Genomic DNA, 13,999 nt, shown 5'->3' on the forward strand with positions numbered 1-13,999 from the left:
CACACAACTGTTAGAATTGGCATTTGAAGGGAGTTGGGTGCAGAGCCTTGGTGGTGACAAAACAATTATTATGCCTGTGTGTGTGTAGCACCGATTCCCAGTGAGAATCCTGGCGTGCTGTTAGACATGCATGGGCCTTGTGGTAACAATCGACTTGGAAATTGTCTTGTTAAGACTGACAGAACTTCTGGCATATCCTAATTGTTGAGTCTGTCTTTGTCAGGCAGATGATGAGATTCCTTGCCTCAGTGGATGGTTTTGTTGTGTCTCATCCTATGTGAACAGGCTGCAGGGAGGGTGTCCCTGACCTCCTAGCGAGAAGGGACTTGGGGCTCAAACAACAGTTTAACTGTGGATGACCAAATCACATTTTCCACAGTAGATTCCCATCCCTAAATGGGGAGAAGGAGAAAGGAAAATGGTTTAAAGATCAATACCCAGAAATGGCCGACCTCTACTGGTGCTCCGCCACTGTGTGTGGTTGTTGGAGCTACAGGCTGTGAGGAAGAATAGTTTGGTTGATTGCCAACTTGGCCCCAAGGGAGTGGGCCTGAAAGGGGGTTAAGGCATTGATTCTGCTTTCTTTCCTTCCAGTTTGTAAATGGTAATCCAACCCCAGGTCTTTAGTGCACAGGCATTGTGCAGCCCCTCTCTGTGACAGGTCATGGTGGCTGGGCCTTGGCCTCTGCCTTCCAAATTCCCAACTTTCCCCCAAGCTTCAGTATGACCACTTCCTCTGAATCTCTGTTGCCGCTACAGTCAGATCCAGCACAGAGGGGTGTCCTCAGCAACCTCCTCACTGCCTGCTGCCACTTGCTCAGGAAAAGCACATGAGCTGCACATCATTGTCTGGAAAAATTAATACTTTCAAGATGAGCTCCATACAGTTTTAGCACATCTGTCTCTTTCACCAGCTGAAAGAAAGAAGCATGTTTAGACAATTACTCCCCAAGGGAGCCCAAGGACTAGCTTTGTTTATTGAGTGTTTTAGTTACAACACGTGAAGTTCTGGGATTTTTTTGGCTTTGACTTATTTTTTCTGTTTTTGGTTATGGGAATATGAGTGGATTGCCAATTAACAGGGCACTTGGAGGTTTCAAAATTGTGAAAGGCATGTTTCTTACATGGGCACAATTGCTGAGTCTTTGGGATAAGGAGCTCAGTTACACGTGACAGATGGAATCCAGGCTCAGGGCTTACCTCAGACCAGCACTGCAACCAGATGTTCAGAGTCTCCCATATGCAGCTGTTTGGAGCCACAGCACCACCTGTGAGGACCCCCTTCCCCTTCCTCAGACACCCCACATCTTCACAGTCTTCCGATAGACGTACCATGTAACGACACAGTCACAGTCAGCTTTCACCTTACTTTACCCTGTGCCACCTCCCACCACCTTCAGCTTCCCCCACCTGATGCATAAAACTCTAAGTAGAGATGGCTGGTTTTAAAGCTTGAGGTTTGGGGAGTCAGAGCCCATTGTACAAGGGCAGGGATGGCTGACTTGAAAGCTGGTGTATCACAGTTCTTCCTGCCTTGTCCTTGGCAGACATCACTAATTGATGGCACCATTCTTCCCCCATCCATCCTGTAAGTAGCCGCATAATCTTCAACACAAAGCTCTGGACAGTCACTGCCTCTTGGTTAGAGCTGAAACTTGAGATGAAACATAGTTTCCATTGCTGACCAAAGTCCCGTAAGGTGTTTAAGTGGCTGATAAATGAATGGTCTGAGAGGAGTTGAGGTTCTTCCTGAATGCTTGTTATGGAGAACCCATCCTGACTCTTGTGGTAAATAAGGGATGTGGAACAAAGTGGGGAATGAATAGCATTTTCTCATGATATAGTGATAGAACTCCATCTGCCAGCCACGTGAACAGGTGGATAAGTCTGATGAATTTTTTACTGTGACCTGTGGGTTCTCTGAAGACCATTTCACATTCTAGACCTTATGAGTAGGGGGTAGAGAAGGAAATTACTGCCATGGCCCTGAGAGAGCATTTCCTTTTTCAGAAAAGATTTGAGCCACTACTTTAGTAGCAGCTTCAATATTTAAATACTTTGAAAATTACCAGAGTAACAAGTGCTTATAGTAAAAAAATTATAACATAAAATTTTACAAAACACAATTCTCTACCTTTCTTCATTCTTCAGGGATAACTACTGTTAATAGTTTAGTATATGTATATCCTACTAGAACTCTTCTATGCATAGTGAAATACATATTGATAGTGTGTATGTATATATTTATATATCTATTTTCACAAAAAGTGGGATAATATAAATTGTTTCCAATTATTTTTCAAATCATATCCTTTCATTCAATAATAGATCATGGAACCTTTTCATGTTACTACATATAAAACTGCTTGCTCTTGTTAACGATTTCTAAGTATAAAGTAGGCTGTGTCATAATTTATCTTATTAGTTCCTTATTGTGGGACATTTAGGTTTTTTCTTTCCTTTTTTTTTTTCTATTATAGAATACACTGCAATGTGTGTATAAGTACAGATATTTCAGTAGGTGAGAATCTTAGAAGAATTGCTAGGTTGAAGGCTACATACTTTAGAAATGTTGATTGTACTGCCAAATTGACTTATAAGAATATTATATCAATTTAGTCTCCTACCAGGTTGGTTGTTTTGGGGGGTGTGTGTGTGTGTGTGTGTGTGTGTGTGTGTGTGTTTTTGCTGGGGGAAATCTTATAGGTAAAATGTGGTATGCTGTTATTGCTTACTTGCATTTCCCTGATCATTAATAATGGTCAGCATCTTTTTACTTTTTATCAGTCATTTATATTTCCTTATCTGTGGGTTGCCTGTTCATAATCTTTACTTATTTTTATACCAGGTTGTTAACTTTTTCTTAATAGTTTCTAGGAACTTTTTGTAAATTAGAGATATTAACCCTTTGTATAATTTATTGTTGCAAACATGGCAAATATTTACTTCCTGCATTATCTTTTAACGTTCATGTTTTTGCAACTTTGTCTACTATTTTATTCTGTGAGGACTTAAAATATATGAAAATATAATGTACTCACAGTGTTCAAAAATTAGTACAAAATAAATAGGTCTTTATGTGACCCCTATACCTGTCTACCAAGCCACTTTTCCCATAGGTAACCATCAGTATTAGTTTCTTGGGAACCCTCCCAGTATTTCTTTTTGTAAATATAAGCAAATCAGAATCCATACTTATGTTATCCCTTTCTGATCAAAAGCAGGTGAATACTAACTATCCTGCTCTATGCCTTGCATTTTTAACCCAACAGTATGTCTTGAAGATCTTTTCATATAAATTCACAGAAAGCCTCATCATTCTTTATTCATAGCTGCATAGTGTTTCTTTGTGAAAGTATACTGTCATTCAGTGGGCATCAGACATTTTTTGCTTCTGTATGCTCTAAAAGAATATTAAAAACTTTATGCCCCTTCACACATTTAAGTGGATACCTAAACATTTTTTTTACCATGAGTTTAAATGGTTGCAAATAATACATTTTCTAGCATGTTGCATATTATAATAGGCTTTAAACATATTTTCTTCAAAATCTTGGAGCTACGGATTTATATGAATTGGGAAAGGCAAATCTGATTGTCAAAGCAAGCAGCCAAATTAGACATACTTACTTCCTGTCAGAGAAAGTCTAATTTCTTTTTATAATTCAAGCAAGCATGTTAATTAGACACCCTGTGTGACAACCCCATCTTCAGAATTCTTAGAGAGGAAGCTATTAATAAATAGATGTGGTCCTGAGACTAACCATGCTTTTTGCCTTCTAGATGAAAGAAGGCACAATCATTTTCAACATCTCCTTGGCGATCTCATCGAATCATGGGGCTTTACTTTGCTCTGCATGCACCAATGACTCTGTTTTGTTACCTTTTACACTGTAACAAACCACCCTAAATCTTAGCGACTTAGAACATCAATTTATCATTCTCATAATTGTGGGGCTTACCAGGCAGTTCTTCTGCTCCATGTGGTGTCTGTTGGGGTGCTGGGATAGCTGGCAGCTCCAGGGTAGGCTTCCTCTGGTGGCTGGGAGGGGGCTGGGACTAGCTGGGGGTCTCAAGCAGCATCTGTAGTTCTCTTCCACATGGCCTTTCCATGTGGCTTAGCCTTCTCACAACAAAGTAGCTAGATGCCAAGAACAGTTGTATCTATTATTGACTCCATTATTTTAAAACGTCTTTTAAAAAGTTAGGTGATACAGTCCAAGGGTCAAAATTCAAAATGTGTAAGATGATTTACAGTAAAAGGTTGTCCTTCTACTACTGTTGTTCAGCCTCCTGTTCTCCTTTGGTGATTTGTATATCCTTCAAAAAATTTTTAAAAATGTGTATATAAGCCAATATACTGAGTTTCGTGTCTTGCTTAGGAAAACCATCCCACCCTAAGACTATAAACATTTTTCTTCTTGAAGTTTTATAGTTTTTTTTCCCCATGATATCTTTAGGCTTTATTGAGTGCATGATGTGAGGCCAGGATTGATGGACTTTTCGGGATGCCAAATAATTGTTGTTCACTATGCAGATGGTCCATCAGGAACTTCGCAGAGTTTCTCTTTTCCTCAATGCCGAGGGTCATCCACATGTGTCACAAGGTATAGTCAAAACAGTTTTCATAATTGAATCTCCAGTGGAACTTTCCAACCTGTGTCAGAAAGAGGAGATCAGATGAGTTGGGGCAGCTGGACATTTTCATTTCCCTAGCGAGGGAAGGAGAGTGTCACAGGAATTAGAGGAAATGTAAGCTCTAAGAATCTGCCCCCTGAAGGGCAGGCAGAGAAGCCTGGGAAACTTGGAGTAGTGACTTGACTTTAACTCTGGTCCCATGAATTGAGAATTTCAATGTGACCTGAGCTTGTTTTTGTTGCAGGAGAATGCACTAACCTTTATGAAGTATCCACTATGTATTAAGTGTAGTGCTTTGGATTTTTTATGCTATTTTGTTTTTTCCTCATGAAAAGTTCAAGTTTTATGGGATTAGTCTTATCTCCATCCAAAAGATGAAGAAACTGAGATGTGGGAAGTTATTCCAAAGCCTCAGCCCTTTCCCAATACCTCAAAGGCTTGCAAATTAATGGTACAAAAGGTATAAAAAGGTTTATAGAATTTATGAGACACAATTATTTTTAAGAACCATAAGCAGAGTTCATTTGTTGAAAAGTAAAGTGATCTTTGCAAATAGATTTTTTTCTTTTTGAAAATAAGAGCCAAGGAAGAGAGTATTCAAATTGGCTACTGTGCAAGTAATTTTATTATCCAGCTCGATGTGTATGTATGTAGGGAGCTAGAGCATTCAGGTGAGTCAGATATTATGATTTAACAGTGGGTAGCCCTGTGGAACACACACAGATTATATACTTTCCATAAAAAGAAAAAAAAATACTCAAGGGACTAAAGCAAAAAAGGGACTAAGTAGAAAAAAAAATGTTGAGCTCTAGATATGTGCTAACCAAAATTTAGCATTTATTTGACAATACAGTGGGTTCCTTTTGATATGGTTGAACTTCACATTCATTGTTATCAATCCTAGTCCTATGGTATGATGCCTGATTTTACTGGGCAGACCTGCTGAGGGGGGCTATCTGGAAAAGTTCCTGGAGGGAATGGAGAAGGGCATGGGATGGAGAGAGCAGGTAGAGGTTCACAGGAGGGCTCCGCCTGGGCTGAGGAGTGAGGCTTCAGCTGTGGTGACTGGCAACTTAGCCTCCTGATTCTCTGATGGTGACCTCAGGGACTGAGAGATGTAAGGAACATTTAAGAGAAGCCAAACCTCCTGGGTGGTGAACGACCTCCTGTTGGCCATGAAGTAACACCACCTCCTTTGATAGGCAGAGAAATGGCTCTTGGTGGAAATGAGATGGAGGAACTGCATGACTGGCTGCGAGGGAAACAGAGGAGGTAATAGTGAACTCTGGATTGCAGAGGCCTCATGGATCAGTTCTGAGAGGGTCTCTCCAAATATTTACCAGCTTTTTTTTTTTTTCAAGAAGAACTCCTTTGCAATAGGTGCCTTGGGGAAGGCAGCCAACCAGGTGTTCATGCTGAGTAGGAAATGGGAGGTCAGGGCAGTGAGGGAGGATGGAAGGAGCACTAACTTCTGTGATTGACTTCATCAGGATGGCCTCACAGGGACATGCCTGTGAAGACCTAGGGAAGGGAGTCATGGACTCTGCTCCTGACTGCAGATATCCACCCCCACCACTGCTTACCTAAGGCCTGCACTCCTCTATGCCTTCCTTTGACCTAGGCTTTATCTTTTGCCAAAATAGGAATATTTCCTGAGGGCCTAAATATTAAGCTCTCATCATAAATACCTTGGATGGGATGAGGTTGTCATGGTACTTTTCACAGGACTTAGTGGAGAGGGCATGGGGCCCAGGGTAGATGAGCTTTATAAGGTCCTGAAGGAGGAGAGGGGACTGGCTCTTGTGTGGGCAGTGGGGGGTACTGGGGTGACATGCTGTGTTAGAGATTCAGTGCAACATGGGGGTTCTATTGACTGCTGGGGGAATTAGAAGCCCCCAGAGAAGGGGTAAGGAGGGATCAGGTTTTCACCACTTAACAAGGTGGTTTAGAGCCCAGGGCAGTGAAAGGTTGTCTTCCGTGATCCGGGCATGCCTCAGCCAAGGCAGAGTTAAAGATCCTCAGCAGAGGTCGGAGGTGAGCAAGATGAAAGCTACACAAAAGCTGAGGCAAGGAGGAATAATTAGCGTCTGCCTTTCCCTCCTGCTGCCTGGCCTGATATTTGAGGTGACATTTAAAGCCATTGTACAGATGTGCAGTGGAACTGTGGCAGAACGAAGGCTTTCTGGAGCCTGTGGAGAGATGAGGCTGATTTCTCAGCCTCCTGGCTGGCAGCTTCTCACCCCTCCAAGTGGGGCCCTCTACTGGGCCTTGAGAGGAGAGGGGCCCCTCTGCCTTCCAGGTGAGCATACTCTAATGGGGCACTCAGAATCTCCCTCCCTACTGGACTCTCAGGGTGTTGAGGGAGGTGGGGTACACACTAGAATTCAAGATAGTGACACAAAGCTGGTGCTGAGGGTAGGAGAGGAGAGCATGGACTGAAGCAGATGGATCACCATCACAGAATTCTCTGGGGAGCTTGTTAAAAATGCAGGCCTCTGGGAGTGAGGCCTCGTTATCTACATGGATAACCAACCCTCTAAGGTGATTCTGCTGCCCATTAAACTTTGAGAACTTCTGAGATAGAGAATGTGTGAGGTTAGCTGGAAAGGGCCTCTTGGGAGGGTGGACTTGAATTTCAGTGTCTAGGTGATACTTACTTGCTGTAGATACTGTCCTCAGGTGTGGACCTAAGAAGCCCGTTCACCTGGGGTCACTAAGCTGTCATGGGAGAGAACTGGCAGGGGTCCAACCCACCCTTGAAATGGCATCCCTGAGAATGTGTTGCCACGGGCTCCACTCCACCACTTGGGCACTAATCGCCAAGGGGACAGAAGTGGTGTGGGAGGTGACTGAGGATGCTGTTTGCTGGAGTGTTTGATTCATGTTACAACTGAAACACAGCTTGCAGGGCAAAATGGTAGCTGGGTGGAGCCTGCTTCTTGGGTCAGGGTGAGGGAGATCAGTATGTCTGTGGACGGTCTTCACTTTGGTTTGCAGATACCAGCAACTATGCTACCTCCTGTATTGCCTTCACTTGTCAGATAGGTCCATGTGTCTGAGGAGTTGGGCCAGTGCTGCTGAGGGAACAGTGGCCATTGTTGTCCCAGGAGATGAGTGGGAAAGATTTGGGATATGGTTGGATCTCTCCTCCCTCCATGCTGCTTGCCTTCTGCTCTATACACTTGTGCTGGCTTTATCTGATTGGGAACACAGTGTTTTCAAGTTGGGGTGGGTGAAGAGAGGGAGAAAGAACAGTGCCAAGGAAAGAAGAAGGAACATCGAAGAGAAAGGAACACATCCATGTTGTGATATCAAGTAACTGCTGAACATCCGGATGGACATCAGCCCTCTGGAGTGGATGGGCTGTTGCTGGCCTGGTGACACTGCCTGTCCCTGGAAAACATGTCTCTGTAGCCAGCTGGGTGGGCTGGAGGAAACATGTGAACGGGAATAGTTGTGCTTGCTTTGACCATGATGAAAGAAGGAGCCACTGTGGAAGCATTGTATAAGACAAAACAAAAACAACAACAAAAACCTACTAATAAGGCTGTGTCCTGGCCAATATCCTTTCTAATTGCACTGCAGTTAAATGGCAATGCTGACAGTCTCTTGGAACATTTTATTCAACTTCTGGAGGGGCTGTATTTCAAGTAAGACTTATGAGGCTCTGTGGGAGATGGAGAAATGAGCAGTGGTGGGCTGGGGAGCTCCAAGGAGCCCAGCTTGATGGGTTGAAGCCAATCTTGAGTAAAACTGCAGGCTGAATGGATTCACCCTGGGGCTGACCCGATGGGCATTGCTTATGTTCTTAGGTCTGTTTGCGGGGGAAGTGCTTGCACCCATATTATTCTTGACAGTCTTTATTCCCATTTTCTCTGCAAATGAGACTGTGTGGAATGTTTTGCCCTTGATTACTGGAAGGAGGGGAACAGGGCCAGCTTCTTTCTCCAGCCCCAAGAATGAGACTTGTAGCACTAGCACCATTAGAGCACTCTCTGGGACTTTCTGCCTCACAGTCAGATGCTCTTCCCCTGACCCTCTCTGTCTAGGTCTCCTGCCACAATGGGAGCCTCCTGTTTCAGATTTCTCCCAAGTTGTGTTAGAAAAAGCCTTTTTGGCATTCTTACTTGGAGACACACTCTCTCTGCCGTTGTAAGTCAGGGGCCAAAGAAAAAGATGAGAAGCGCTTAGTTAATAAGTGGCCACATTTGGACGCTCCACTCAACCTGTGCCCATGGCATGTCAGCACTGCCCTGGAGGGGCCTCTTTCAGGGTTCCTGTTAGGAAACAGCAGTGTTTCCCCAGGTCCTGCCCTACTGTGAGGGCTCCCATATCTCAGTGAAACATGTCACAATTTCCCAGGGAATCTCTTAGCGCCCCAGAAACTCTCAGGGAGGAGACAGATGGGCACCTGCGAGTTATCTGACCTTAAACAAGTTATTTAATCTTTTGGAACATGGATTTTCTCTTCTGTATACTGGAGAAAGTGATTCCCATCCTACAGACCTTGCAGGGCAAACAGGAGATGATAGTTATGAAAGTACTTTGAACAAAAAAGTACTGGCCACATGTGAGCGATGGATTCTTGTTATTCGTAAAGGGAGAAACACCGGGTTACTTCTCTCTGGAGGGAGGAGGAGGGGTTTGCATTCTTGTGTTAACTACACACTGGTGTCTTGTCCATTTAAGGTAATAAGAAAATAATGCTAACAGAGCCTGAGAGGTAGCTTCTTAGGTGGTGATGTCTCTGCTGAGACCCAATGCTGCCCTTTAAGAAGAAACCACAAGGCAGTTGGGGGGCAGGGGCAGGCAGTGGAGGTTGTGACTCTGCTTGCTTTCTCCCTTTCCCTCCTAGCTCCTACCTCCTGGACGTGCCTCCTCCCCAATCTGAGTTCTTCAGAAATCTGCACCCTCTCTCATCTTGGAGGTATAAGTTCCAAGGAAGAGCTGGTGCTGAGGGAGACATGCCTACCAGCTGTCTGATGGAGACCAGGAGGCCTGGGAAACCACCATTCTGTTAGGACAGTGAGAAGGCATTGCTGGCATGGCCTAGGCTACACAGAGCTGTGATGAATGTGCAGATGGCTGTTGGGTAGTTTTTTTTTTTTAGTGTACTGGAATTATGAAAAATAGTATTTATTTATTTATTTTTTATTTTATTATTATTATACTTTAAGTTTTAGGGTACATGTGCACAATGTGCAGGTTACTTACCTAGGTATACATGTGCCATGCTGGTGTTTTTTTTTTTTTTTTAGTATACTGGAATTATGAAAAATAGTATTTATTTGTTTATTTATTTTTTATTTTATTATTATTATACTTTAAGTATTAGGGTACATGTGCACAATGTGCAGGTTAGTTACCTAGGTATACATGTGCCATGCTGGTGTGCTGCATCCATTAACTCGTTATTTGGCATTAGGTATATCTCCTAATGCTATCCCTCCCCCCTCCCCCCACCCCACAACAGTCCCCAGAGTGTGATGTTCCCCTTCCTGTGTCCATGTGTTCTCATTGTTCAATTCCCACCTATGAGTGAGAACATGCGGTGTTTGGTTTTTTGTTCTTGTGATAGTTTACTGAGAATGATGATTTCCAATTTCATCCATGTCCCTACAAAGGACATGAACTCATCATTTTTTATGGCTGCATAGTATTCCATGGTGTATATGTGCCATATTTTCTTAATCAAGTCTATCGTTGGACATTTGGGTTGGTTCCAAGTCTTTGCTATTGTGAATAGTGCCACAATAAACATACGTGTGCATGTGTCTTTATAGCAGCATGATTTATAGTCCTTTGGGTATATACTCAGTAATGGGATGGCTGGGTCAAATGGTATTTCTAGTTCTAGATCCCTGAGGAATTGCCACACTGACTTCCACAATGGTTGAACTAGTTTACAGTCCCACCAACAGTGTAAAAAAGTTCCTATTTCTCCACATCCTCTCCAGCACCTGTTGTTTCCTGACTTTTGAATGATTGCCATTCTAACTGGTGTGAGATGGTATCTCATTGTGGTTTTGATTTGCATTTCTCTGATGGCCAGTGATGGTGAGCATTTTTCCATGTGTTTTTTGGCTGCATAAATGTCTTCTTTTGAGAAGTGTCTGTTCATGTCCTTCGCCCACTTTTTGATGGGGTTGTTTGTTTTTTTCTTGTAAAGTTGTTTGAGTTCATTGTAGATTCTGGATATTAGCCCTTTGTCAGATGAGTAGGTTGCGAAAATTTTCTCCCCTTTTGTAGGTTGCCTGTTCACTCTGATGGTAGTTTCTTTTGCTGTGCAGAAGCTCTTTAGTTTAATTAGATCCCATTTGTCAATTTTGGCTTTTGTTGCCATTGCTTTTGGTGTTTTAGACATGAAGTCCTTGCCCATGCCTATGTCCTGAATGGTAATACCTAGGTTTTCTTCTAGGGTTTTTATGGTTTTAGGTCTAACATTTAAGTCTTTAATCCATCTTGAATTAATTTTTGTATAAAGTGTAAGGAAGGGATCCAGTTTCAGCTTTCTACATATGGCTAGCCAGTTTTCCCAGCACCATTTATTAAATAGGGAATCCTTTCCCCATTGCTTGTTTTTCTCAGGTTTGTCAAAGATCAGATAGTTGTAGATATGCGGTGTTATTTCTGAGGGCTTTGTTCTGTTCCATTGATCTATATGTCTGTTTTGGTACCAGTACCATGCTGTTTTGGTGCCAGTACCATGCTGTTTTGGTTACTGTAGCCTTGTAGTATAGTTTGAAGTCAGGTAGCGTGATGCCTCCAGCTTTGTTCTTTTGGCTTAGGATTGACTTGGTGATGCGGGCTCTTTTTTCGTTCCATGTGAACTTTAAAATAGTTTTTTCCAATTCTGTGAAGAAAGTCATTGGTAGCTTGATGGGGATGGCATTGAATCTATAAATTACCTTGGGCAGTATGGCCATTTTCACAATATTGATTCTTCCTACCCATGGGCATGGAATGTTCTTCCATTTGTTTGTATCCTCTTTTATTTCATTGAGCAGTGGTTTGTAGTTCTCCTTGAAGAGGTCCTTCACGTCCCTTGTAAGTTGGATTCCTAAGTATTTTATTCTCTTTGAAGCAATTGTGAATGGGAGTTCACTCATGGTTTGGCTCTCTGTTTGTCTGTTACTGGTGTATAAGAATGCTTGTGATTTTTGTACATTGATTTTGTATCTTGAGACTGCTGAAGTTGCTTATCAGCTTAAGGAGATTTTGGGCTGAGACAATGGGGTTTTCTAGATATACAATCATGTCATCTGCAAATAGGGACAATTTGACTTCCTTATTTCCTAATTGAATACCCTTTATTTCCTTCTTCTGCCTAATTGCCCTGGCCAGAACTTCCAACACTATGGTGAATAGGAGTGGTGAGAGAGGGCATCCCTGTCTTGTGCCAGTTTTCAAAGGGAATGCTTCCAGTTTTTGCCCATTCAGTATGATATTGGCTGTGGGTTTGTCATAGATAGCTCTTATTATTTTGAGATACGTCCCATCAATACCTAATTTATTGAGAATTTTTAGCATGAAGGGTTGTTGAATTTTGGCTGTTGGGTAGTTTTTAGGCTTGAAGAACAAGGTCGTCCTAGACCTGGGGACTCCTCAGGTTTCATTTCAGTGAACAGCACTCCCAGTCACCTGGGTCACAGGCTGGCCCACTGTAAGAGGGGCTGTGATTGGGCAAGGACTGGGCACCCCGTCATGCCCCAAAGGCCTTAGACAATGCCCAGGGGCTGAGGTCTCTGCAGCTTACTCTTCTCCTTGCCTTGAAAATAACATTGTATCGGGGACTCAGATGCCCTTGCATGTTCATTTGTCCAGTTAGTAATCACTTGAGTAATTGCGAAGTTCAGGGTTCTTTGAGGGACACAAAGAGTTTATGGGCAAGTAAGGGAGAAGAGTCATACACAAAGGAGAAGGTGGAATGAAAAAATAAAATATAAAGGAAGGAAGATCAGGGAAGTCTGCCTGGATTCTGTGGCATTTGAGTTATTTGTTGGAAAAATTAGGAGGATTTGGCCATGATGAGGTGGAGAGTGGGGAGAGCATGCTATTGGCAGGAAGGGCAGGAGCAAAGTCCTGGGGATAGAAAACTGTGGGATGTATGAACGTGTGGGGAACTAAGAGTCTGGCAAGAGGGAGAGGGGTTGAGAGGTAAGGGAGAACCTTCTATCTACCAGTATCTACCAGGTGCAACACCAGAAACATTATATTCTTCTTTTGCTTTGAGGCTCACAAATACTGTTCTCTCTGGTTTACAGAGGAGGAAGCTGAGGCACAGGGAGCTGAATAACTTGATCCAGGCCAGGCAAGTATTAAGTGGCAACCAGGATTTGGACCCATGACTGTGTGACTTCAGAGCCCATGCTGTCTCTACTATAACAAAGGTTCCATGAAGGGACGTAGGGAAAAAGGATCTGTGGCCTTTTACTAGTCATGCAGGTCCTGCAGTCTTGGGCAAGGAGAGCCTGTGGTCCCTACAGTGAGGCAGTGAGGCAGTAAGGCTCCCAGGCTCCTGGACTGGCCTCAAAGTCCAAAATGGCTGAGCTTCTGGCTTCCCATCCCATATTCTATTGGAGGAGCCACTGGCCTCTGGTGTGGGAGGTATGGAAGCCAGGATGGCAGGAGATGCTGGAAAAAAATTTAAGACGTGGACTTGACTGTGGATTTTCTTTCTCAAGACCACTGCAAACCTCCCGTCTTTGCGAAAACCCTTCCTGACTCCCTCCCACGCATCTCCGACCTCCCCTTGGGTCCAGGCAGGCTCGGTCTGCACACGGCGTTGTTCTGCACTTGTTCCTTTGTTGCTGTGAAACCGGCTCCCGGCACAGTCAGCCTCTGTGTGGGAGGACTGGTGGCTGTCTTTGCAGGCAGGCATTTGCTTAGAGCAGGCTGTGTGCGAGCCCAGCGTCAAGTGATTCCGGCCTCCTCGAGTCAGCGGTGGTGGGATGAGGCTCTGCCGAGGGGACTGGCTGTGAAGGATGAGTTCAGGGTGGGATGACGGACCGCTTCTGGGACCAGTGGTATCTCTGGTATCTCCGCTTGCTCCGGCTGCTGGATCGAGGTATCCTGAGTGTGTGTATGCTTGTATGAGAGAGTGAGAGAGATAAATACACATAGAGACATAAAGAGACATGCAGAAAGACACAGCAGAGAGGGGAGGGGGGGTCAAGAAGAGAGAGAAGGAATGAAACAGAGGCAAGTAGCAAACCCATGGAAAGTAAAGAAAGGCTGTTTTTCTGGGGACATGTATGACCCAGCTGGGAATTGGGAGCACAGGGTCATTTGGGGAGCATCTGTATAACAGGATCTCGTTTCTTGCTGGGTTTTTCATCAAGCTCAGTACTCTAGTCAAATA

General features: G+C 43.7%; 1 protein-coding gene across 25 annotated transcripts in view; it reads left to right on the forward strand.

The window, feature by feature from the left end:
* The window catches only part of KALRN (kalirin RhoGEF kinase), a 700,623-nt gene that overhangs the window by 50,154 nt on the left and 636,470 nt on the right, over window positions 1–13,999 (forward strand). For 6 of the 25 annotated variants that reach the window (XM_054480932.1, XM_054480942.1, XM_054480947.2 and 3 more), the window contains exon 1: window positions 13,507–13,705. The exons of 17 other annotated variants lie outside the window; for them this stretch is intronic. In XM_054480932.1, coding sequence (XP_054336907.1) covers window positions 13,639–13,705 — 67 coding nt within the window. In that variant the 5' untranslated portion in view covers window positions 13,507–13,638. Of the gene's footprint in view, window positions 1–13,506; window positions 13,706–13,999 lie in introns of those variants that run through there. 2 more of the 25 variants (XM_054480933.2, XM_054480935.2) reach the window with 1 other exon arrangement.

Source organism: Pongo pygmaeus, chromosome 2, assembly GCF_028885625.2.
Source record: "Pongo pygmaeus isolate AG05252 chromosome 2, NHGRI_mPonPyg2-v2.0_pri, whole genome shotgun sequence".
Classification (NCBI taxonomy): Eukaryota; Metazoa; Chordata; class Mammalia; order Primates; family Hominidae; genus Pongo; species Pongo pygmaeus.